The sequence below is a fragment of the Tamandua tetradactyla genome, chromosome 7 (genome assembly GCF_023851605.1).
Source record: "Tamandua tetradactyla isolate mTamTet1 chromosome 7, mTamTet1.pri, whole genome shotgun sequence".
Taxonomy (NCBI): domain Eukaryota; kingdom Metazoa; phylum Chordata; class Mammalia; order Pilosa; family Myrmecophagidae; genus Tamandua; species Tamandua tetradactyla.
Window position 1 is genome coordinate 50706933 of NC_135333.1, and position 24507 is coordinate 50731439.

Here is a 24507-nt window from a genome sequence, read left to right on the forward strand (position 1 = left end):
TTTGAAGAAGAAGGTAAACGCTTCCTGGGGAGCTTCATGAAACAGAAAGCCAGGAGAGAAAGCTAGCAGATGACACCATGTTCACCATGTGCCCTTCCAGCCAAAAGAGAAACCGCGACTGTGTTCACCATGTGCCTTCTCACTTAAGAGAGAAACCCTTAACTTCTTTGGCCTTCTTGAACCAAGGTATCTTTCCCTGAATGCCTCAGATTGGACATTTCTATAGACTTGTTTTAATTAGGACATTTTCTTGGCCTTAGAATTGTAAACTAGCAACTTATTAAATTCCCCTTTTTAAAAGCCATCCGTTTCTGGTATATTGCATTCCAGCAGCTAGCATACTAGAACAAAAAAATTCATTTACTATTAGATTCTTTTTAGAATTCTTTGCCTATTCTTATAACCTGGCAGGTCCACAGCTCATAAGTGGTAATGAACTAGATTCTGCTTAGTTCTCACCAGCCATCCAGTTCTATACTCACAGTTCTAACATCACCCAAATGATGATGATATGTAAAGCAACAAGGTCATTAAGAACCTAAAGCCTAGGAATAGGATGGGGAAAAGATGACAGTTTACATGATAAATGCTGTAATACAAGCATACAGTGTGCTACCATTATTAAGAGGATGCCTGAAAAGACTGAAAGCCATCTTCAAATGTAAAGAATATCATCTTTTGAGCTATCTTCCTTTGAGCTTCCCTAGTCTCCATTATACTACGGATAAATGAAAGCAGATTCTATATATGAATAAAATAGAAAATAATGTTCTTTTTGAATAATATCTGCAGGCTCTCTCAACCACTTGGGATTCCAAACAGTTTCCCTCCTGTACTCACATTTGGAGGAAGATACAATCAAAACGAAAAGGTTGATTCAAAACAGTGACCATCTGTATCTAAAGGGATAGGGGATAAAATACAAAAATCCTATCCATCCATCCCTGTTCTTTGGTAAATCTCTCTTAATCAATGTAAAGCCTGCTCCTGCATTATATTCAGAAGCTACACTTGCTTTTGAAAAGTTGGGGATATTCTTCTAGCTGACTTGCCTATATTACAAAGTGAAGCATGAAAGTTCATTTTTCTGCTTCCCCTATAAACCGGGAATGGATTCCTCATTGGAAAGTAGAAAACTAGAAAACAAATACTTTCACTCTTCCAGACTGCTTTCTCTCACATCCCATTATCATCCCTAACACACAACTACACTTTTTAGTGTATTCTTTTCACATACACTACGATATTGGAAACTGACAACGTACTTACTGTTTTCATTTTATGGTGGCGGTAAGCAATACTCAGCAAGTTGTTGACAAAATTCCGGACTACCCAGTTATCCTACTCCCTTGCTTCTATGGCCCTGCTCTCATTCTAAGAAGAACGAAGGTGAAGGGCACAACTCCCACGTCCACACTAGGTTAATCCACTACTACTACTCATCCTGCCACCCACCCGCCTATCTCCCGTGTGTTTGCGTGCACGGCAAACATTAATCTCCTTCACTCGTTCCCCACCTTAAACACCACTCTACGAAGGCGAATCCTCGCCATCATCGATCCAGGCCTTGTCCAGTTAGCTAAAGGCCTGCATTACTCGATGGAACTGGTATTCACCCAAGGCGTCGCAGTTCCCTTTTGCCTCTAGCCCGGTGCTGACCTTCTCGTCTTACCTCTTGATCGTGAGACTTCGGAAAAGAGGGTACCATGCGGAGAGCTGACAGTGCAGCACCTGCTCCTTCTTCATCCTACAGCCTCCACCGCCGCCGCCGTCCCGGAACCCTGGGCTCCGGTTCCGGAAGTGCCCGTCGAGTTATTTTGGTTTAAGGACTCTTCCGGTTCCCCAAATCAGGAAGAAGCAGGAGGGAAAGGAGCGGAGAAGGACAGTCGCGGGGTGTACTTTTACCACAAATACACACGCAATGAGTTCTGGTGCCGGAAAAGGCATTCCGGAAGTGTGGAGAAAAGGATTTTTAAGAAGTCGATGTTCAGCTTTCTGCGCCAGTCGCGCACTGATCCGGAAGTAATCCTCTACAGCGAGGTCACCGGAGATTCTTCTGGTGCCCGGAGAGAGAGTGCACACGTTAGAGCCAGCGTGGGCGCGCTGCGTCTGGAGCGGTAGCACTCGTGTCTCCGTAGACAGCGTCGTCAGACTCGTCTTTTCTTCCTTCGTCCCCCTTCCCAAAGGAATCCCTTTCCCTTCGCCCCACACCTTGGAGTAGGTAACGGCACGATCCTCTTCCTTCACAGGTCCCTTTGGTGAGGAAAGCGAAAGGAGAGAGAGAGAGTGAGCGTGCTGGAGCCATGCGTGTCTCCCCTGTGCGGACTGAACTCTGTGAAGGAGGAAGGAAAGCAGGAATTGGGAAGAGAGCGGGAAATACTACATTTAAATACTAATTTGAATGTAGGGATTGAGGCTCCTACACGGTGGGAATGGCCCCTCTTCCCTCTCGGGGGCTTGTGAGAGGCAGGGTGGGAATCCCGTGTATACGGTCTGGGGAGCTGGGGGGTAGGTGGTCTGGAGGTAAAAGAGGAGAGGCAAATTTGAGAGGGCAGAGGAAAAGTGGAGTTATCTGCTTTGAATGTAGAGTTCACTTGTTCTTGCTTCGCAAAAGTTTCAGCCAGATTTTATCAGTTACCCTGCAGTGATGGGATTATTAGATGGGGAGATCTGTAGTCGAATGACAATATTCTTTTTCTCGCCTACCAACTTATATGTTTTCTCTTTTCCTTCAATCCGTAATGACATTTCTTATAGCGACCAGAAAACAGGGTATTAAAGTTGTTTAGTTTATTTCTTTAAAGGGGTGAGAGAAATTACTATATCTTTAAAAATGTCATCATTCCAGCTGCATTTCTTATAAGCCATGGGCTTCTCCCAGGCACCTGTGCCTAAGAGCACACATTTTAGATATCTCATTAAAATTCCGCAGGCTTACTGGTCCATCTGAGCATTTTTAAATTAGGAAAAGGTAAAAATCCCAGCTACTGCAGGGTTTTTTTAGAAAGGCATTCGTTAGGATATAAAGGGATCCTCTGCATATTTGGATTTAGAGACTTCTCCCATTCTTTCTGGCCCCTGGTCCCGCAGGAATAAGCATTGTTTGGGTTTTTACCCCCCACGCGCCCCTACCCCCTCGTAAAAATGTTATGACGACGTGGCTAGTTGGGCGCATTGCCGTTAAAGATACATTTTCCGAGCTGCGGTAAATTGATTATAATGTTGCAAGCTGTGTCTGCGGGGTAGCCCAGGGTGGTGGTTCCTTGGTAAGTACTTCTGAGATCCAGATTATGCCGGCGGTCCTGTCTATTTTGAGAGGGAAAAGGAAGGAATATTCCCAATATACTAGGAGAATGGCTTCAGACTGCCAGATCTGTGAGAGACTAATGCTGTATGTGGAGAGAACATTGAAATACTTGTTTTGATTTGAGCTAGAGAGAAAACTTGCAACTCAAGGAAATGTTAGCCCAAATCTTGGTTAATGTGAATGAAGTATTTTTCCATTGAAAATAGAGGCATAGGAGCAAGTAGACGCCAAAGATAATGATTGTGAGAGGAGTAATGCTTTAGGAGCATAGGAAACATCACTTGAGCACTGCAGTTGAGGCAGCTGCAAAGCTTTATTACAGAATTGCACTTATTTGTAAAAAAAAAAAAAAAAAAAAAAGCGGCCAAGTTTATAAACTTAAAATATAGGCACAAGGTAGAAAATTGATATAGATGACTATTCAAGCTATATTCTTTAGGAATGTGTTCACTGACTTTTTAGTATTATTCACAGTTGGTTTTAAGTAATTATTGTTGCACATTTAGCCAGCATCAAGTAAACTGACATTACAAACAGAACTCAAGTATTTTGAATGGATACAACAAAGTTAGTTTTCACTGTTTTTTAACCACCACATTTGTGTTTTTTTCACTTAGCCATAAAGTGTTTGTATTTATTGACCTTCTTTGATAAAACCTTTCCAACAGTGAAAATGCTGAAAAATGTCGGTAATTAAGTGGTTGGATTGGAAGTTTGTTGTGCAATTCCAAGTTAAATAATGAAAAAAAAAACGCTTTTTTTCCCTCTGAATCCAAAGTATGACTGATCCTTCTAGATTAATCTAACTACTTGTTAGTTTTCTCTACTTGGAAACTTGCCAACATCTCACACTCAGTGTGCTCAGATTAGAACACTGTACCACCCCTCTGATGTCCCAATCTCCCTTTCCTAGGAATTAGCTTTGATTTATCCTTCCCACTACGTTCTTTAGGAAACACTCTCATCTACAAGAAATTTAATTTGTTTCCTTGCCACTTTTGCCACCCTAGTCCAAACCTGTGTTGTGTCTTACCTGGAGGTTCTTTTAACTATATAGCTGTACCTAATTAATCTTCCCCAGGGTAATTACATTCAGTTCACTCTTGATCAATCAGGAGGAAATGCAGTGATGATTATAAATCATCTACCAAGTAAGATAATCTAACTAAATGTTGGTTCCCTCCTTGCCCACCCTGCTTCTACCTGCAAAAAAAAAAAGGAAAAACCTGAAAATTTTCAGTGGCTTTCTATTACCAAATTAAGTGTAGGAACTCTGCATTATCTGAGGATAATTGGTATCAGCAAAGGCAAGGTCACTTAGAGTGAATCCATTTCTTGTGAATACCACAAGTTTATGATGAATGTTACAAAAGGATTTTTCAAAGTATTACCTTTTAAAATATTTTTTCAAATTTCTTATGATTATAGCCAAAATTATTAAATTTAACTGTACTAAGCCTTTGAATCTTTGTACTTTATAAATCAAGTGGCGTTTTGGGGTTATTTTTCTGACAGAATGTAGCATGCCATCTTAGACATTTCTTATTTGGTCAGAAGGAAAATTGTTTTTGCAAAGATTGATACCCTTCCTGCTTAATCTTCACCTGTTGATTTCTCCATTCCACTTCCTGATCCTCTTTTATTTGGTTGAGTATTAATGGTGTTTAAAATACTCACCTTTTAACGGGAAGAGACTAAGCAAATAATTTCTTTTTCTGATTTTTGCTTCACCTGGCAACCTCGGCAGATTGCAGAAATTGAGGTATGGTAATTGAACATTAAGCCTGAGTACAAACTCCTGAACCTGGCTTTTGGGATTCTCAGTTTAACTTCTTGAATCTTAATTCCTGCTTAACTCTCATCCAGCTCATGTTACTAAAGACTCAAGTTTGTGAATAGTTACTCATCTTCCCCTTCAGTGGGGTATTGTTCTTGCTACCTAACTCCCAAACTAACTTCTATGACAAGAGTTTGTGGAATGTCAGGTGGGGATTTTGTGTGCGGATATGTTGCAGGAGTTAAGGTCATCCATTACAGGTTTTGTTTTATTATGGGGGAGAGGGTTGTGAAAACCCCAGGGCTTGCCAAACTTTCCCAACCTTTTCCCAGTTGGTATCTCTGCCTCTGTTCATATAGTTCCTTCTGCTTGGACTTTCTTCCCTGTTTTCTTGGTTTCTAAATCGTATCTTAATATCACACTTCCTGTAGGTATAAACAAGGATAAGACTAATTGAGTTTCAGTAGTTTCAGCTATTAACTTCTGCCTTTTCTACAATACAGAAAGAAAAACATCTTTATAATGACTCAGTTATCATAATCATTCTTAATTTCTCAATTAACAATTCCTCCCTTTTGTTTTTTGTCCATTCCTCCATCTTGAAAGTTAATCTGGGTGACAGCCGTTCTAACTTCTTCGTGCTGCAAAGGGGCATCATTATTTGGGGTAGAGGAATGAAAGTGATAGTAGTTCTTGGAGAGACTGGTACATCTGGGTTTCAGAGCTTAACTGGCACAGGAACAATTCAGAGGCTTTAAGTCTCAGAAAAATAAAATTAATATGTAAGTTGAAAATTATAGGTTTGTTCTGATTACAAGCTGCCAAAATGGAACAGCTTTCTAAAAGGGAATTTAATAAGTTACAAATTTACAGTTCTAAAGGAAGTGAAAGTGTCCAAGTTAAGGCACCAAAACAGGTTACTGTCACTCAAGAAAGGCCAGTGGGTCTAGAACACCTCTATCAGCTAGGTAGTCACAAGCCTGTCATCTGCTGGTCCCTTGCTCCTAGACTCTGTTGCTTTCAGCCTATATTCCTATGTAGGTTCCTCACTTTGCTTCTCCATGGCTGGCTTTCATCTCTTAGCTTCCCTTGGCTCTCTCCAGGTTTTGCTTTGCTTAGTATCTACTGGGCTCCAAGCATCTCCAAATGTCCGTGTCTCTGTTCTTCAAGTTTTGGCATCTGTGTCAGCTCTGCTCTGAAGTTTCTGTTGACTCTGCCGTTTCTGTCATTTCTGGCTCTCTTTAAAGTTGTTTCCTCTTTTAAAGGATTCCAGTAAACTGATCAAGGCCTACCTTGAATGGGCGGAGTCACATCGCCATCTAATCAAAAGGTCACACCCACAATTGGACACATCACAGCGCTGTGGAGATAATCTAATCAAAGGTTCTACATGCAGTGTTGGATCAGGGTTAAAAGAAATAGCTGCCTCCACAAGATTGAATTGGTATTAAAACATGGCTTTTCTAGGATACATAATACTTTCAAACAGGCACAAGGTTTAAATAAAAGGAGTAGAAGGAGGCAATTTATAACTGTGTTACATAGGAGAAATAACTTTTTATAGATTTTACATAAAACCTGGAATATTCTTGGAGTTTTCAGAAACACTATTGTTTGGGGCTTGGCATGCTATGGTATTTTGTAATAGCTGGCTGAAACTTGCATAAGTAACCTCCAAGATGACATCTCAACTCTTTGAACTCTTTTAGCCACTAAAACTTTACTTTCCCCATTTGGGCAACCAATCCCATGATGCCAGGGCTGGGTTCATCCCTAGGAGTCATATCCCAATTTCCCAGGGAGACATATAAACCTTGTAAGTCATGTCCCACATAGTGGGGAAGGTAGTGAATTTATTTACAGAGTTTGGCTTAGACCACAGGTGAGCAAAAAGGTTATCTGGTGGTGACTCTTATCATTAATTATAAGTAGGCTCAGCTTTGCCATTACAAAAATGTGTCATAAGAGCAAGCCTCAAGATTGAGGGCTTAGCTTATTAAGTTGGAAGTCTCTGTTCCTTAAAAGAGTAGCAGGAATTCCTCAGGTGGGAAAGTTTAATAGTTCCACACTTTCTTTCCCCAGTCCTTCAAGATACTTTGCAGATACTTCTTTTTTACCCAAAACACTCTGAAATGCATCAAGATATTTATATCAACTTGCACAGAATACTAAGATCTCATTCCCTGTTATAGGTTCCATGTCAAATAAAACTGATGAGACAGGTTAAATTAGTGTGTCACAGAACATTTAAATTTGACAAAATACTCTTCTTTGGTCTCACACAGAATTTGAAGTCTTAAGATAGACACTATCATCTTTTACCCTGTATTCTGATTTACCTTAGTCCTAAACATATCAGCTCATTTGTATCTCTAATTGAAGTCTGATCTCTTTCTCACCTTCTTTAACAGTTGCTGTGTGGGGTAATGCTGACTCACAGAGCTGGAGAACTCTATCAGCTGTCACACAGGTGCCCAAAGTTCCAGGGAACTACCAGGATATACACAAACAGCAAAGCATCCCAGAATTTAGAAATAATAGTTTAAGTTCAGGAGTAAATGTGACTGCTGTAAGAGCTTACAATCTAGTCCTTAATTTTCTTATACTCATTTTCTAAATGAAGAAATAAAAGCATTTGACAGTGGACTTATATTGGGGTCATCAACCACAAACCATTGCAGAAGTTTTGTCCTGTCTCTCCTTTACACATTTACCAGGGTTATGTTAATTAACAGGTAGAACATCGTTTAAGTACTTGCCCTGCTTCTCTTTTAAAGTCCCTGTTGTGGTCAGGTCCTGTGTCAGCTTGGCTAGGTGGTGGTGCTCAGTTGTCTGGTCTGGCAAGCACTGACCTGTCTTTTGCTGTGAGGACATTTCATGGACTTAAGTCATGGCCACGTTGGCTGCATCCACAGCTGAGTGTCTTCTTCAATGAGTGACACTTGATCTAATCACCAGAAGGCTTTTAAGGAGGATTCAGAAGAGACAATCACTCTTCCTGCTTCAGCCAGCCAGCCTCTCCTGAGAGTTCATTGAGGACTTTCATTAGAGCTGTCAGCTCACAGCCTGCCCTACAGATCTTGGACTCTTAGATCCCCATGTTTGCATGAGACACTTTTATAAAATTTTTATTTACAGATATCTCCTGCTTAATTCTGTTTCTCTAGAGAACCCTAACCAATACGGTCCTTTTTTGTTTATGAAAATGATTTTTAGAGATGCACTAGAGCACATAGTGTAACTGTCAAGTAAATTTGATTGTTTCTATGATTTGTAACCTTTTTTCCCTCTGTTGACAGTTATACATCATAATTTAAGAGAGAAGTAGTCTTTTATTTTTATTCATATTATTTACAATTTGTGTTGCTTTTCCTTCCTAAGTTTCCCTGTGATATTATTACCATTTAGCCCAAAGAACGTTCTTAAGCACTTCCTTTAAAGAAAGTCTGCTGGCTATGAATTCTTTCAGTTTTTCTACACCTATAGTATATCTTTATTTTGCCTTAATCCCTGAAGAATATTTTTACTTGCTATAGACTTCTAGATGGCCAGTTCTTATCTTTCAGCTCTTTAAAATGTTTTTCCGTTGTCTCTTCTGACTTCCTTACTTTCTGAGGAGAAATCGGCACGTTTTCAAATCATCATTCCTTTATATGTAATACTCATGTTTTCTGTGAGTGCTTTCATGGTATTTTTTTTTTCATGCTTGATTTCCAGCAGTTTGATTATGATGTATCTGACTATAGTTTTCTTTGGGTTTATTTTGTTTCAGATTCACTGAGTTTCTCAAATCTATAAAATTATATATTTTCACCAAATCTGGGAAGTTTTGGACCATTATTTCCTCAAATACTCTTCTACTCCAGTCTTTCCTTCCTCTCTTTATGGTACTCCAATGATGGGATGTTAGAGCTTTTGATATTTTTCCACAGGTTCCCTGAGCGTCTGTTCACTTTTCAAATTTTTATCTTGGTTTTTCATATCAGATCATTTCTATTGGAATATTTTTAAGCACATAGACTCTTTCCTGTCATCTTCATTCTGCCATTGAGCCCATACAACTAATCTTTTATTTCAGGTAATTATTTTTCATTTCTGTAATTTCCATTTACTTCTATTTTATAATTTCTCTGATAACATTTATCTTTTCACTCATTTAAAGAGTATTTACCTTTAGCTCATGAAGCATAGTTGTAATTGCTGTATAGTCTTTGTCTAATACTTCTAACATCTGTGTCATCTTTGTCTCTTTGTCACATTTTTCTAGTTTGTTGCATGTTGAGTAATTTTGGTTTGTGTTCTGAACATTTTGAATATTACATTATGAGACTCTGGGTCCTGTTAAAATCCTCTGGAGAATGTTGATTTTTGTACTTGTTTTTCTAGCATGCAGTCGACCTGGTTCGGTTCACATCACGAGTTCTCTTTCATCTTTTGAGATGATGATTCCAAGATCAGTTCAGTTCTCAAACCATTTGCTGTTCTTCTTGGGTTTTTCCCAATTGTCTACACCAGTGAGGAGTTAGTCTGAGATTGGGGTAGTGATTTACACCTTACTATAGTTCTCAAAACTGTTGATATGTTGCTTTGGGTCTGTCTCATACATGTGAAGTTCACGGTGCAACAGGTCTTTTCCTGTTTCATGCACAGAATCAGGGGATACCCTTCTACTTGTTCCTCTTTTGGACACTCTCATATTCTCTGACTTTCAAGGGTTCCATTTCCCAATCCTCTAACCAGGAAAACTGGATTTCTCTTGCAGTTTTAGCTAGTTGTGTTTGTGTAGCAGCTGCCATCTCCATGACTAGAGTTGGCCCTTGGCATAGGGTCAGTGAAAAAAGAGGGGGAAAGTGTTTTAAAAATATGAAGATTTCAACAGACTCTTATGAGATTTGGTTATTAGTGGAGGGGGGTTTACATTCTTTGACCTTGAACATCTGTCCTGGTCATGTAGGTGGCTGTGTGACTTGCTCTCAAAATGGAAGAGGAGGTCGGGTCTGGGCTCTGGGTTCTTAAAATCCACCCCCACACAGCAGACTACTTTGACCATTGGGCAGACGTTACATTCATTAAATGTTCCCTACACAGAGATAACGCCACAAAGTGAGGCTGCCATGGCTAAAAAAGGGAATTAAATTATTCTACTGATAATTGATAAAACTGTGATTTTAGTCCTAAATGAGAAGATTTTCTTCCAGATTTTTCTAATGTGCTGAATTCTACACAGTCTAACTCACAGGGGTCACAGTCTAGTCCAAGACTGGTCGGCAGCACCCGACAGTGGCAGTTAAGTGCACAGTCAGCATTGAGATCTGTTGTGCACACAGGTTACCACAGAAGCCTGTGGCAAAAAGGTATTTGCTACCACACTAAGGTCAAAAAGAATACAAAGCTAAATTTCCATTAGTAGACAGATACCAGATGTCACCTTTTCCCCCGCAATTGGAGGAAGCTTTTTGGAGTTAAATCCCCAGTTATTCTGGGCATAAGTATCCACAGAATCATATATACTGTGCCTTGGGGTATGGGTGGGTGGGGGCCAGATATAGAAACTGTGGTCTAATGCTTAAATTTTGGGCAACCCCAATATCCCAAGGACCTAGGATTCCCGATGAGCACAGCTGCATTGGCCAGAGTCAGGCCAAATGACCTTATTTTCTCTAAATTTTGAATGTGTGTGTGCACTGCAAAGTCATTATGTTCATTACCTCGTGTGTGTGGAGTTGCTGGTCCTTGTTACCTGAATGTAGCAGCTGCATGGGCCCTACTGTTAGCAGCTCAACAAAGGTGGAAGTAGCTGCTTGGACCATGAATTGAGGCTAGTAAGGGCCAAATAAAACTGGAGTATTCACTGCTGCAGAAATTGCTTATCACCTTTTAATTGCTCTTTTATAAGCCCATTCATCCTTTTAATTAACCATGCTGCTGTGGAGTTGTAAGGAAATGAGATGAAGTCATATTCAGTAACCCAGGCTTGGGTTAGTTGTCCCGTAAAGGGGTTCCCCCTATCATGTCCATGTGTGTGGTGACACTGAAGAATGCACTGAGCTATTCTAAGCTACGTGTTGTGCTCTTTGGTTTGCCTCTCTACCGGGAAGGCCAGCAACAGTCCAGTGGTCGTATCTATGACTGTAAAAGTATATTTTGTACCTCCAAATGAAGAAAACAGCCCAATATAATCTACCTGCCACTTGGTGACCAGAATCTGTTTGGGGTTGATTGAAACATCCTTGTGCATCACAGTGGACAGGAAGGGTAGGCATCACGTCTTTCAGTTGTTGTATGGTGATGGGCAGCCTGAATTGCTGTACCATCCTTTACAGAGTCTGATACCCTTGGTAACCTCTATTTTTTTTATGTAACCATTCAGCAGCCTCATGCAATGTGTTGGCTTTAGGCTACAAATTTGTGTTAAAGCATCTGCTTCAATATTGCCAGGTAAAGAATCAGTGTTATGGGCAGACACATGAAACACAGTTACCCTCCACTTGTGACAGGTAGTCCAGATGTCTTCCCACATCTCTTTTCCCCATAAGGGGTGGCATTCCACAATCCATTGCTCTTGTTTCTATGTGGCCAGCCACACTGCCAGGCCCTGGTATACTGCCTAATTGTCAGCACAAATACTTAATGCATCTCCTGGTTCGTGAACAGTGACCATCCATATGGCCCTTAATTCAACCTATTGGTTTCTTTGCATAACCCCATTTTTTACATATAATGTCTGTACTAGGTTGCACAGGTACTGCTGTCGAGGTGGCAGGCTGCCTTTGTGCTGATCCATCAGTATCTGGGCCCACTTAGGTATTCTGCCACATCCATCAGTGGTGGGCTCAGATATAGCCGCCTCAGGAGGATCAGTAGGGAGAGGCAAGCATTGTTCTTCCACATAGGAAACTGGTCTCACATATCATGCATTTTTGCACTCCAGGGGCTCTTGTTAAAAATGCTGTGCTGTATCAGATAAGCTTTCTATTTCATTAGTGTGCTCAGTTGTACATTGCCAGAGTGAGATTTAGTGATGGTGTCTTGTATCATCCCCTGTACAGGGATAGCTGTTCTTAATTGCACAGGGCATTTCTGAGTTAGTCCTTCAACTTGCAGTAAGGCATTTTAGGCAGCACATAGTTGTTTTCCTAAGGGAATGTATCACACACAGCTCTTTTAACTTTGCCTCTTGCCTTTGCCACAAGACCCACCACACACCTACACACACACAAAGCCACTGTCAGAATTGGCCGTATTTAATTCACAAGACACATCTGTGTCCACCTCCCATAAACCCTGAGCCAGTGCAATGGCCCATCTGCCTTTTTCAAAAGCAGTCTGCTGGGAGGTATCCCATTTCCAGGAGAGCTTTTCCTAATCAAAATATATACGGGTTTTGACATTTAGGCTGAATGAGCAATGGAAGGTTTCCAATGCCCCAGCATTACCAAGAAAGCCAGTAATTGTTCTTTTTTCTCCTTTTCGTTATCAGATAAATTACCTGCTTCCAATATACAATGAAGGAACAGTCATAGGATAAACAATTCCATTGTCATAGGGAGAAATTGGAAGGAAAACAGGGGTTACCAGACATAAACATTTCTGAAAACCTGCAGGGCAAACTCAGACTTCAAAGTCTGAGAGTCGTTTCAATCTTGGACTTCAGAAAGTGGTACTCCCACTCTTTCCAAGGGCCTATACAGTGGCCCTATTCTCTCCAAACACTAGAATGAGGGTTGCAACATTGGGGAACATTTAGAAGACCACCTTTTTTTGGCCCCACCCTCAAGCATCTAGGTGGCCCCTGGATTCTCTACTATCTCCTGAGTACACACTCAACCCCTTCAGAACAAACGGGTGTCACCAGATACCCCTCACCCCCAGACTCTGGGGAATATCTCCATGCTCTCCAAGGCCTGGGGCACAAGAACTCTTCCTGAACGTTGAGACAGAAGGCTGCCCTCTGCCTCTGGGGCAAACTCACCCACTCCACATGCACAGGTGACTGCATTCTCCTGCCCCAAGATCTCTTGGCTTCAGACCTTAGCTTCTGTGGTTCTGCCTCTGAAGCTGTTCTTTTCTTCAGTCTGTCCCCTTTCTGTCCATTTTATTCCAAACTGTTTCCTTGTTTCGTGAAATCCTCACATAGGGCACTATTCTCTGGGATCTCAGTTTCTAGAAGCCCAGAATTTGCCAGACCATCAATTCCTGGTTTCTTTGCACCCAAGTCACTATATAGAGTGACCTGAAATAAGTTTTGTATGTTGTACCTCTTCCCTTCCTCCCCACTGGAAGGTAAACTTCATGTGGGCAGGGCCTCTGTCTCTTGCTGGATTCCTGGTACCAAAGACATGGTCTCACCTGTAATGGGTCTGCTGCAAAGTGCCTCAGCTGTATTACCTGAGATATTTACTCATAATTGATCTTTTAAGATGCTTTATGAATATTAAAGGGACCTGAGCATACTTCTTCAGGATTTGAGCAAGTGTGAAGATATGTGGACATTTCCTTCTCTCATTCTTGTTAAATGATGATTTTTGGTTTTGTTTCTTCAGCATATAGTCCTCTTTTCTTGCCTTAGGACCTCAAATTTTACTTTCTTGCCAAAAATCCATATTGGAAATTGAGTTTCTGGGTTTGTCCAGAAATAATTGACAAGGAACAATGTTGATAACTTGTTAAAATGGAACAGGACGTGTCCAGTAATACAACAGGAATACATGTGCATCAGGCAAAGTACTTACCTGTGAATGGTGAGATGGTTGCTTGATAACCATGATAATACATCTAGGGTATTCAGAGGTGAAACCCCAGTCCAGCCTTCTGGGTTCAAAGCAAAAATCCTGTGCTAATCTCCTGGGCTTTATCAGTTTTTGGACCAAGGGTACCCTCAACCCCACACTACCTTAAGCATTTGCAGACTTCAAGACTACCTTAAGGGTTATTATTGTTTTTTTAATTGCAATACAATTCACATACCTTGAAATATACCCTCTTGAAGTGAATAATTTAGTGGTATTTAGTACATTTTCAATATTGTGCCGTTGTCACATTCCAGAATATTTTCATCAAAAGGAAACTCCATACCCGTAAGCAGTCTCTCTCCATCCCCCATTTCCACCAGTCCCTGAGAACCACTAATTTATTTGTCTCTGTGGATTTGTATGTTCTGGACATTTCATATAAATGGGATCATAAAATACATGGCCTTTTATGACTGACTTTTTCCATTAACATAATGTTTAAGGTTCATCCAGTGATAGCATATATCAGTATTAAGACTGAATAATATCCCATTTTGTTTATGTAATCATGAATTGACAGACATTTGGGTGGTTTCTACTTTTTGGCTATATACATGATGCTTCAGTGCACATTTATCTACAAGTTTTTTTGTGTGCGCATATATTTCATTTCTCTTAGGTATAAACCTAGGAATTTTGGAGTATTATTGAAAATGGCTGTAGCTTTTTACATTCCCGCCAGCAATATATGAAGTTTCGCATTTCTCCATGTCCTCATCAACACTTGTTAAAATCTCTCTTTTTTATAATAGTGATCCTAGTGGTGGTGAAGTGACATCTCCATTGTGATTTTGATTTTCATTTACCTAATGATTAATCACAGCATCTTTTTATGTGCTTATTGGCCATTTGTACATCTTCTTTGGAGAAACGTCTGTTCAGATCCTTTGCCTATTTTTAAACTTTGTTATTTGTCTTTTTGTCACTGAGCTATAAGAGGTAAGTCCTGCTTGTATTAGTTTATTAAATGCTTCCAGAATATACCAGAAATGGAATGGCTTTTTAAAAAAAGGTATATAATAAGTTACAGGTTTATAGTTCTAAGGCCATAAATATGTCCAAATTAGGACATCCAGAGAAAGATACCTTGGCTCAAAGAAGGCTGATCTGGGAAGGCATGTGGCTGGTGTCTGCTAGTCCGTGTTCCTGATTCATTGCTTCTAGCTTCTGATTCCAGTGGTTTTCTCTCTATGCATCTGTGGGCCTTCACTTATGTTCCTCCAGAACATAACTCTGGGTTCTGGCTTGCTTAGCCATCTCATTGGAAGGTACATGGCAATGTCTGCTGGGCTTTGCTGTGTCTAGGCGTCAGCTGTCTCTGTCAGCTCTGAGGCAACTGTTCTCTAAGCATCTATATCTGGTGTTTCTCCAAAATGTTTCTCATTTTAAAGGACTTTAGTGAACTAATCAAGACCCACCTTAAATGAGTGGAGTCAGATCTCCATGGAAACAATCCAGTCAGAGTTTCCCACCCTAAGCAATGTCTGGCCCCACAAAATTGAATCAGGGTTAAAACATGGCTTTTCTGGGATACATAATGGCTTCAAACCAGCACACAGTTTATCTGTTTTTCTTTTTGGTTGTTTGTACTTTAGGTATCAACTATAAGAAAGTCAACTGAACAGAAATGTGTGAATTTTATTTCTTGGCTCTCAAATATTTTCCATTTATCTATATAAATGGTTACTGAATCCATAAGTAGTTAAGACTATAACTAGGGAAGTAGCTTAGGTAGAGAATTAGGAAACACTAGCATTTGTAAGCGAAGGAAAGAATAGTTTCTGGGGTGGGGAGAACATTGCAAACTGGCTCAGTTCAAGTAGGCAGTAATGTCAGCTGTTTTTTGTTTGTTTGTTTTCAAGAAGTCTGGCAAGTTTGGAGGAGAAAAAAAAGGTTATGAACACATTATTTTCTTTGGTTGTTGTCCTTTAGGGTGGCAGAAATTTGCTGCCTGGGATAGAAGATAAACTATTGATAGTAGTATAATTACCACTTTGGGTCCCAGAAGAAACAAAGACACTTTTCCTGTCTTATAGACAGCTGCTAAGAATGGGAGTGGATTCAAGTAAATCTGATGGAGGAGAGGGGCACCCTCAAATCTGAAGGTGTTAATGCTTAGTGTTTGTTGTTGTCTCTGAAGCTAATGTTAGGAGGGTGGGGTAGGTTAGGGAACTGTGGAACTTGAGAATAGTGAAAGCCACCAAGAAATGTGAAAAAATGTAGAAAATAGGAATGGAAAGACAAGATATATTATCAGAGAGAGAACAGAGAAAATGAAAGGTACAAAATTATCAGTGAAATCATTTTAGTATGTAGTTTCCAGATTGAAAGGACCCACTTGAGTACCCAACGAAATATATGAGAACATATCATACCTAGGTACATCAACATAAAGAGATAAATAACCTCCAAGCTTCCAGAGAATTAAAACAGGTAACAGAAAAAACACCACGAATCAGAATGACTTCACACTTTTCACCAGCAGCACCAGAAGCATGACAACTGAGCAGTACCTCCAAATTTCTGACAAAATTATTTTGAACCCTTAATTCTGTATTAATTATCAGTTATCAGATTATCAGTTAACAGTGAAGACAGTGGGGGGGGGGGACATTCCAGCATGCTGGTCCAAAAATGAGGAATAAGCCAAGAAAGAAAATAGTGGTATAGAACAAATAGGGACCCCAGGATGATGAATGGAGGCTCAGGAATGAAAACTGTGCCATGCCTAGAGGGCAGCTGAAGAATCCAGGAGAGAATAAAATAAAATTGATACACAAGGGATTGAGAAAACCTTTTCCACCAAAAGGGGAAAGAGAGAAATGAGACAAAGTGTCAGTGGCTGAGAGATTTCAAGCAGTCAAGAGGTTATCCTGAAGGTTATTCTTTTACATTATATAAATATCGCCTTTTTAGTTTATGGTGTATTGAAGTGGCTAGAGGGAATACCTGAAACTGTAGAGCTGTGTTCTGGTAGCCACGTTTCTTGAAGATGATTATATAATGATATAGCTTTTACAGCATGACTGTGTGATTGTGATTAGTGTGATTTTGAAAATCTTGTGTCTGATGTTCCTTTTATCCATGGTATGGACAGATGAGTAAAAAAATATAGATAAAAAATAAGGAATAAGGAGAACAAAGGTTAAAATAAATTGAATAGATTTAGTGGTCAATGAGAAGGAGGCATAAGAGGTATGGTATTTATGAGTTTTTTCTTTATTTTGCTGGAGAGATGCAAATGTTCAAAAAAATGATCATGGTGATGAATACCCAAATATGTGATGATATTGTGAGCCTTTGATTGTATACCATATATAGAATGTTTACATGTTTCTTAAGGTTTATAATAAAAATATAAAAAATAAAATAAAATTGAAGGAATGGGTGCTTAATGCAAATGTATGAAGAGGGGATTTGGATAACTAGAAGATAGTTTAGGGTTAAATTAGTGATGTGTGTGTATAAAACCAGAGAAATGAAAGAATACATTATTAACTCCAGGGCAACCGTGAAAGGAAAAGTTAACTGCACAGCTCAGCTCTGAATCACATACATTATTGTAATTGTATGAACACTCAATACTGAGCTATCCAGGATTACAGTTCTCCAATTGCTCTGGGAGGCATGTGGAGTAGAAGCATGTTTTTAAGAGTTATCAAAAGCATCAATTAGGAATCCACCATTACCTCCAGAGCCAGGCCCCACAGCATCGCCTCCATGCAGCACTGCACCTTCAAAGAGAGTAGATGTTCAACTTATGTGAGAGTAGCATCCTACCAGAATCCCAGTAATAGAAAGATACAGGGTGAGAAGTAGCTTCTTGTACTGGATAAAACCAAGTTCCCTTTACCAGATCATGTCAGTGTGAGTGAACTTATCAAAATAATTAAAAGGCACTTGCAGCTGAGTGATAATCAAGCCTTCTTCCTACTGGTAAATGGACACAGCATAGCAAGCTGATTTCTGAAGTGTGTGAAACTGAGATGAATGAAGGTGGATTCCTGTATATGATATATCCTTCTCAGGAGATACTTGGAATGAAATTGTTGGTGTAAGGCCAGCAAATGCATCTATTCTAGAATTTTTTAAACCCTTACACCAAGACAAAAAAAGGGGGGGGGGTTGGGGGGAGTGTATTACCGATTGAGATTGATCAGTCATCCAATCACAGGTCATCAAAACAGTGGTGTTCCCACCTAGGAATTTTAGGCAATTGTTTTTGTATTTCAGACAGAAAAACTGAGCTCCAAATGAGCACATTCCGTTTTGAAAAACTCTTTTAACCTAGGGCATCCTGTTTTCAAATTTTACAGTTTTAAGATAAAATACTTTACATTTTAAATTGCCAAAAAAGAGTCCTTCAATTTATTTGAATATACCTTTTTTCCCAATAGGAACTTGCAATTCAGGCAGTAACTTGACGGCATTCAGAGAGACTGTCTTCTCTTTAGATTCACAGAACCTGCCAACTTTCTATAGAAGGATTTCCATTCAGCTGAAGAAATCTCCATAGGAGGATCTTTAAGCATATATTATCAAGCATAACCCCCCAGAAAATCATTTGCCATAGTAGTTGGCACAAAGCAGGGTGCATGGGGGGGGGGGGGCGGAATGTATAAAACAGCTTTGACTCTGAACTGCTGGTCAGTATTTCTGATTCCTAAAAGATGTTTACCAGTCAGGTCATCTACAGCTTTAGGAAGTTTGATAAAACACCAAGTTGCTGCTGCTTTGGTTTGTTCTGTAGACAATTACATGCAGTAAAACACCACAGCTTTGTTGAATAACTTAGAATTTTGGTCTACTAAAGAGGCCTGAGAGAAAAACGAAGTGGCATTTCTTATTTTGGATTTTCTCTGAGAACTCAGTCTAGTACCTCATACGGTAAATGAACGAGCAATTGTATTACTTTATTAGGATAATGGTAGAAACTAAAACTCAAGCATTAAAATTCAGATGTACTCTCTTCTACTTTTTGGCTTAAAGTTGTAGATGATTCATGTTATCTGTTAAGTGCATAATTAAAATATATTAGTAAATATGGCAGTGCAATGGTGACTCAGTGGTAGAATTCTCACCTGCCATGCCAGAGACCCACGTTTGATTCCCAGAGTCTGCCCATGCCAATAAATGAATGAATGAATGAATGCCAGAGACCCATGTTCGATTCCCACAGCCTGCCCATTTATTTAATAAATAAATAAAAATAAGTCTCACATTTTTAAGTGTTTTATCAATGTTAGATGAAATAACAATCAAAACTGTCATCAAGAAGTTAGTATTTAAGGGATGATTATGATTACTGAATCTTTATATAGATATTCCTTTTTAAATTTCTGGTATATTAAAGAAATACCCAAAATCCCTGAACTGTAATCTACCTGCCTTAATCTCTGATAATGATTGTGTAGCCTTTATCTTGTGTCTTTGTGATTATAAAAACCTGGTGACTGACCTCACTTGTACCCATTTTATCCTGTTTTTCAACTTTGGAGTCTTATGATCACTAAAGACAGCCCCTAATGTTTATTATGAAGGGCCTTGAGTCAGCCCAGAGTTAACCCACCCTAATTCCAGGGCTATCTTGATAAAGGAAGTTGGGTCAAACCAAAATGGGCACACCTGACATGTAATAACTTAAATTTTAACCTATACATGACCTATACCTCATTATAATACTAAAAATCAAACCCATCTTCATATTAAAGCCTCCATTTTCTTACATAAGTTCTAGTGTCTAAGCATATAGTCAATCTGTGCATGCTTAATAATTAGATCATCTCTAATTACATCATCAAGGGCCACTATACTCATTATCCTAAAACCTGCCCATTTTTTGATACTGTAAAACTATCAGAATTACTGCAGTTCGGGGAAACAGATTTTTTAAGGCCATAGGCCTCTAATCTCCTGCTTCATGCCTAGCAATAAACTTTCTCTCTGAAACCTGGTGTCTCAGGAATTGGTCATGTGAGTGCCTATGCAGAGAACCCACCGCTTTTGATCAGTATCAAAATTCCCCACTGTTAAGTGCAAGTCAATTGTGAATAAAAAATGAAGAAAAGGAGCCCATAGCTCTTTATAAATATCAATGTCAAGAATTATACATCTTTCAAATCCTAGAATAAGTGACTTGATGCTTTCTGCTACTTCTATACTGTTTACTGTTTTCATGGAAGTTTCACAAAGTCATAATAGCCGGTCAGAATTTATTCTGCATTTTTAGGTTTGTGTGGAATGCCTGCATCTCTTAGCTGGAGTTGTTTTGTCGTGGCAGGGAGAGCAGCCTTACTCCTGGGGGCACTCTTAGCCAAGTTTCAAGGAAACCACAGCCTCCATGTGCAAGTATAGCTTTGATGCATGTTAAAACATGTATCAATGTTAAAACGCGTATTAAAAGTAAATGGGCGGGAGAGAATGGGAGCCCAGACAACTCTTAAAACCTCTTAAAAACAACTCTTAAAAACTTAAGTTTTGCTGTAAAGGGTTGATAAGGGACAATAGCTTGAAAGGTGGCTATGGGGAGTGATAATTTTTCCACTATTTCCCCCTTGGAAAGTATTTTAGATTTGGAATAAGAAAATCTAAGGATGTAGCTAACTGCCTAGGACTTGCATAGTAAAAACTGCATTCATGTACACTGAATCTAATTGGGATGCTTGATGTTCCCTCAGGGCCTTTGCATTTGCTTTTCCCTCTGAGGCAGTTCCCCAGATCATCAGAGGAGAAGCAGTTTTGATAGAACTGAGGTTTTTGCTCTTTAAGTACTTTGACCAATCATCTGTGGACAAATGTTTAATTCAGAAAAATAATTTTAGCCTAAATGAATCTCCTTATCTTACAGTGTGAACTTCCTACCTGAGGACTGTAAAGACTAGTTTGAAAATGGAAAACCCAGAACCTACGGATTCTTCTCAAATAACCAAACAGTCTATTGTTTCAGAGGAGGTATAAGTTGTTTTTTACTACCCTTCCTTCTCCCCCACATAACTGAATTTAAAACAAATATATAGGCTATTTGTTGTTTCAAATTATCGTTTTAATTTTGAAGAGTTTTTGAACATTACTCCTTCCCATTTTAGGGCTCATATTTTGCTCACATGTGGTAATACTAGTAAATGCCTCTTAATTATATGGTGAGTTTAAATTATTGAGACTGTTTTTAAAATGAATTTTGGCTCTTGACAAAATATTTCAGAATTCCTAGGGTAGAAAAATAATGTGTGAATTTTAGGACTTAGATATTTCATACTTACCAGATCTTAGTTGTTTATAGTTTCAACATGTGTAAGAACAGTAAAAACCGAAATTGTTAGTTGTAACCTAAATTCCAGTGAATTCTAGGACTAAAATGCTTGTCTTGTATATTATTCAATTAAGCTTTTTAAAGGTCTCTTCTGCAGGAACCATTGCAATGGATAAGTTTTAAACCCTTCCTCTTGGAACTCTGATCTTGGCACCTTTCTGGAAATCTTTTTTATTTAAAATCCTTCTATGTTTTCTGTGAACAGATCTGATAATTATTAAGTTACTGCTGGCAAGAAGTAAAAGATAGGATAGGAGGAAAAAGGTTACTACTTTATGTACACAGTGAAACTTTCCTCTCAGTTCAGTATAGTAACGTAGGTAAGTTAGTCCTTATAACCTAAACTCTTCGTTGTCTAGGTAGAATAATCCTGGAGTGCTTGTCTCAGGTTGGGTGGGAAACTGACATCATCTCAGGAAACCCAGTCATTAGACATGGGTTCCCCACAGTCAGTTTTACTGTGTAGTCTATGATGGTAAAATAACATTGATGAATGTTTACAAACTCACCTAAGTGACCAGCACCAGATCACAAGTCAGAGCATAGGAATGTTGTAGGCGACCCCCCCCCCCGCCCTGTGCTTTCTTCTGATCACCCTCCTTCTACCCTTTTTCATTTCATCCCTTAATACTGCTTCAAAATCCCAGAATGAGGCACATCCCCCTTCTGGAAATACCCTGAAATGAAAACTTGACCACAACTTATTGGAAAGGGAAAGGTGATTAGTGGGAGGGCCATGCAGAGAAAATCTGAAAGAAACATAAAACTGCTAGATTATTATAAAACCAAGTTGGTTTGAAAGTTTCCCAACTTACTGTCTGCTCTCCTTTTAGTTAATTGCAGAAGGAAAATGGGTCAAGCTTGAAAAAACAACTTACATGGATCCCGCTGGTAAAACTAGGTAAATTATTTCTTCCCTGTTGTTAGATGCTCAGTATTTGGGTTCTCAGGGTCTCTGTTAAATGTTGGGCATTTTTCTCACTATAAGCTATCTTAAATAAAGAATCTAATTTAGCTGTCTTTTTCATTGCTTAAATATATGGACCATTTATAATGTCTGAATAAATTTAATATAATCTCTGAAATTTATTAACCCCATTCTCCTTAAGTAGATTAGCAAGAACCTAAAACTTCTGGACCAAGTCTAAATGAAGTTATCTCTGATAAAGCAGCAGAACAGTACAGGATGTTTCCTTCTAGTTAAACCAGTTTTTACTCTCTAAGTTAGAATTAAAGAGAAAACATCACTGGATTTAAGGTGAACCATAAATGCTTACAGTGTGGAAATGTAAATTAGAAAAACTTAGTATTCAGATTGCAAAATGCAAATTCATAAGTTAGTAAAGATAATATCAAGATTCCATTTAAGGGGCAGGCCACGGTGGCTCAGCAGGCAGAGTTCTTACCTGCCCATGTAGAAAAAAAAAAGATTCCATTTAAGTGATCAAGTATGAGTAGCATAATTTCTTTGTGAGGAAATATTATCAGTGCAGAAGTCCGTGGACTTGCCAGCAATTTAAACACCTTTTGATTATACCTGTTAAAACTAGCAAACACATAAATAAGGAGAGCAATAGCAAACTTTTGTCAAGATATCCATGGCACTATTAAATGAAAACCCAGAATTAGGAAAGCTAAGCAACTGTGATCCCTCAACACAGTGGAGTAGACCTGTAATTCAAAGTGTCAGCTCTGTGGACTCTGAAATGTAGAACTAAATGTGAAGTGAGGAGGGAATAGAAGCCAGACCCAATCAGAAATGTGGCAAGACTCAAGCCTTAGGGACCACAGCGTGTTCAAGTGTACTTATCTTTGTGAAAATAATAGAGGTTGAACCCAATTTATAGTAGCATAGTTTGGTTCTTCTTTTTTCCTATAGTTGTTTAAAGCCCTGAATATAGCTCTTAGCACTACCCAGTATGGAGCAGGTATCGGTTTGCATCAGTGCACACCAGTGATTGGGGGATTTTTTTTTCTTTCTTTCTTTACAAAATACTCATGTCCAAGTCCTCTCCTCCAGGGTCTGTTTGAATATTTTGGCAGTAGAGCTTAATAATCTCTACCAAACTACCTTGTTTATAGCACGTTAATCTCCATTCTGCCACACAGGGACTTCCTCCTGGCATTGGAAGTGGTCTCATGTATGGTACCAAGTCTTGAAAAATGAATCTCCATACTTTCTAATAGGCCATAGTTTATAGATATATAAATTGTTTTCTCGATTACCTGATATCAAAGCTTGTATATAAAGGGTAAAATATCAGTGAGAGGATCCAGTCCTTTGTTCCACTGTCTTGTTCCCAAAAGGGGATATGGAATTAGTTTTAGAACTATAAAAATACGTTGGCAGTGTGTCATTTTCCTGGTATTCAGGACGTGTTGAAGTCCTCTTTCATCACCTTTTCTACCTTCGGTGTTGAGATTAAAAGACGGAGTAACTTAACTAGACTCAGAAATCTAAACTAGAAGATACTTTTGAGAGAATATTCTTTTAATTCCCTGGTTTTGTAAATGAGACAACAGTGTCAGGAAGGCTTTGGCTGGGAGTCAGCTAGAAGGCAAATAGAGACAAGATTTTCTGACTCCCAATCAGATGATTATCTATCAGGCAACTCCATGGGCATTCTTGTACTCATATCTCTTATGAATATGTTTATATTGCTCATAGTTCATTATTCATTACTGCTTATTTTCTTTGTCTTAACCACTATAATGATGCATTTTTTTTTGTTTCCCCTTGTTCCTAGTGTATTTGGGATGGGATCTTCAGTCCTTTGCCCAGCACTCTCTTCTTCAGTCTTTAGGACTAACCTTAGGAGGCAGCAGTGAGAGCTCTGCCAAAGGTGTTTTGTCTCTTTCAACCCATGTTATTCACTTATCAGAACTGCTTGTTGGATGACTTCTTGATACTAACAGGAACGTTGTGCTGCTGTGCATTTTGTCATAGTAATTTGTCTGATAAGTCAGATTCATTTTGACATATTTGTCCTTTAGAATTTGTGTGTATTGCTGAAAGATAGTTTACAAAAAGTTTTTTAAACACCACCTTAAGTACCTGCTATTTTTATCTGGAATTTTTTTACAGAAATGTGACAAGCTCCAAGCCTTAGAGGCAGCCAGATAAAAAGTGAGAGCAAGAGGCTGCTAGCAGTGTGCATCTTACAACTCTTACTCCAGGGAGGCAAATGTTCACTCCCTTCTTATGGTCTTAGAAGAGAGCTTCTTTCCTGTGTCTTGCCACTGCTTTTTCTATTTAAGGGATAAAAGAGTGATGGAGGATTTTCCCCCCATATTTTTCCCTCTCTCCTTAAGCAACACAATT

The 24507-nt window shown here is 39.1% G+C and overlaps 2 protein-coding genes across 8 annotated transcripts in view; one reads left to right on the top strand and one right to left on the bottom strand.

Moving 5' to 3' along the window:
• Positions 1-2017, bottom strand: part of CDC123 (cell division cycle 123) — a 97767-nt gene extending 95750 nt beyond the window's left edge. The window contains exon 1 of one of the 4 annotated variants that reach the window (XM_077169420.1): positions 1673-2017. In XM_077169420.1, the coding sequence (XP_077025535.1) occupies positions 1673-1746 (74 nt within the window). In that variant the 5' untranslated portion in view covers positions 1747-2017. The remainder of the gene's footprint in view (positions 1-1672) is intronic. The other 3 variants (XM_077169419.1, XM_077169418.1, XM_077169416.1) reach the window with 3 other exon arrangements.
• Positions 1833-24507, top strand: part of NUDT5 (nudix hydrolase 5) — a 31107-nt gene continuing 8432 nt past the window's right edge. For 3 of the 4 annotated variants that reach the window (XM_077169424.1, XM_077169421.1, XM_077169422.1), the window contains exons 1-3: positions 1833-2221; positions 20724-20827; positions 22019-22086. In XM_077169424.1, coding sequence (XP_077025539.1) covers positions 20765-20827; positions 22019-22086 — 131 coding nt within the window. In that variant the 5' untranslated portion in view covers positions 1833-2221; positions 20724-20764. The remainder of the gene's footprint in view (positions 2222-20723; positions 20828-22018; positions 22087-24507) is intronic. The other variant, XM_077169423.1, reaches the window with a different exon arrangement.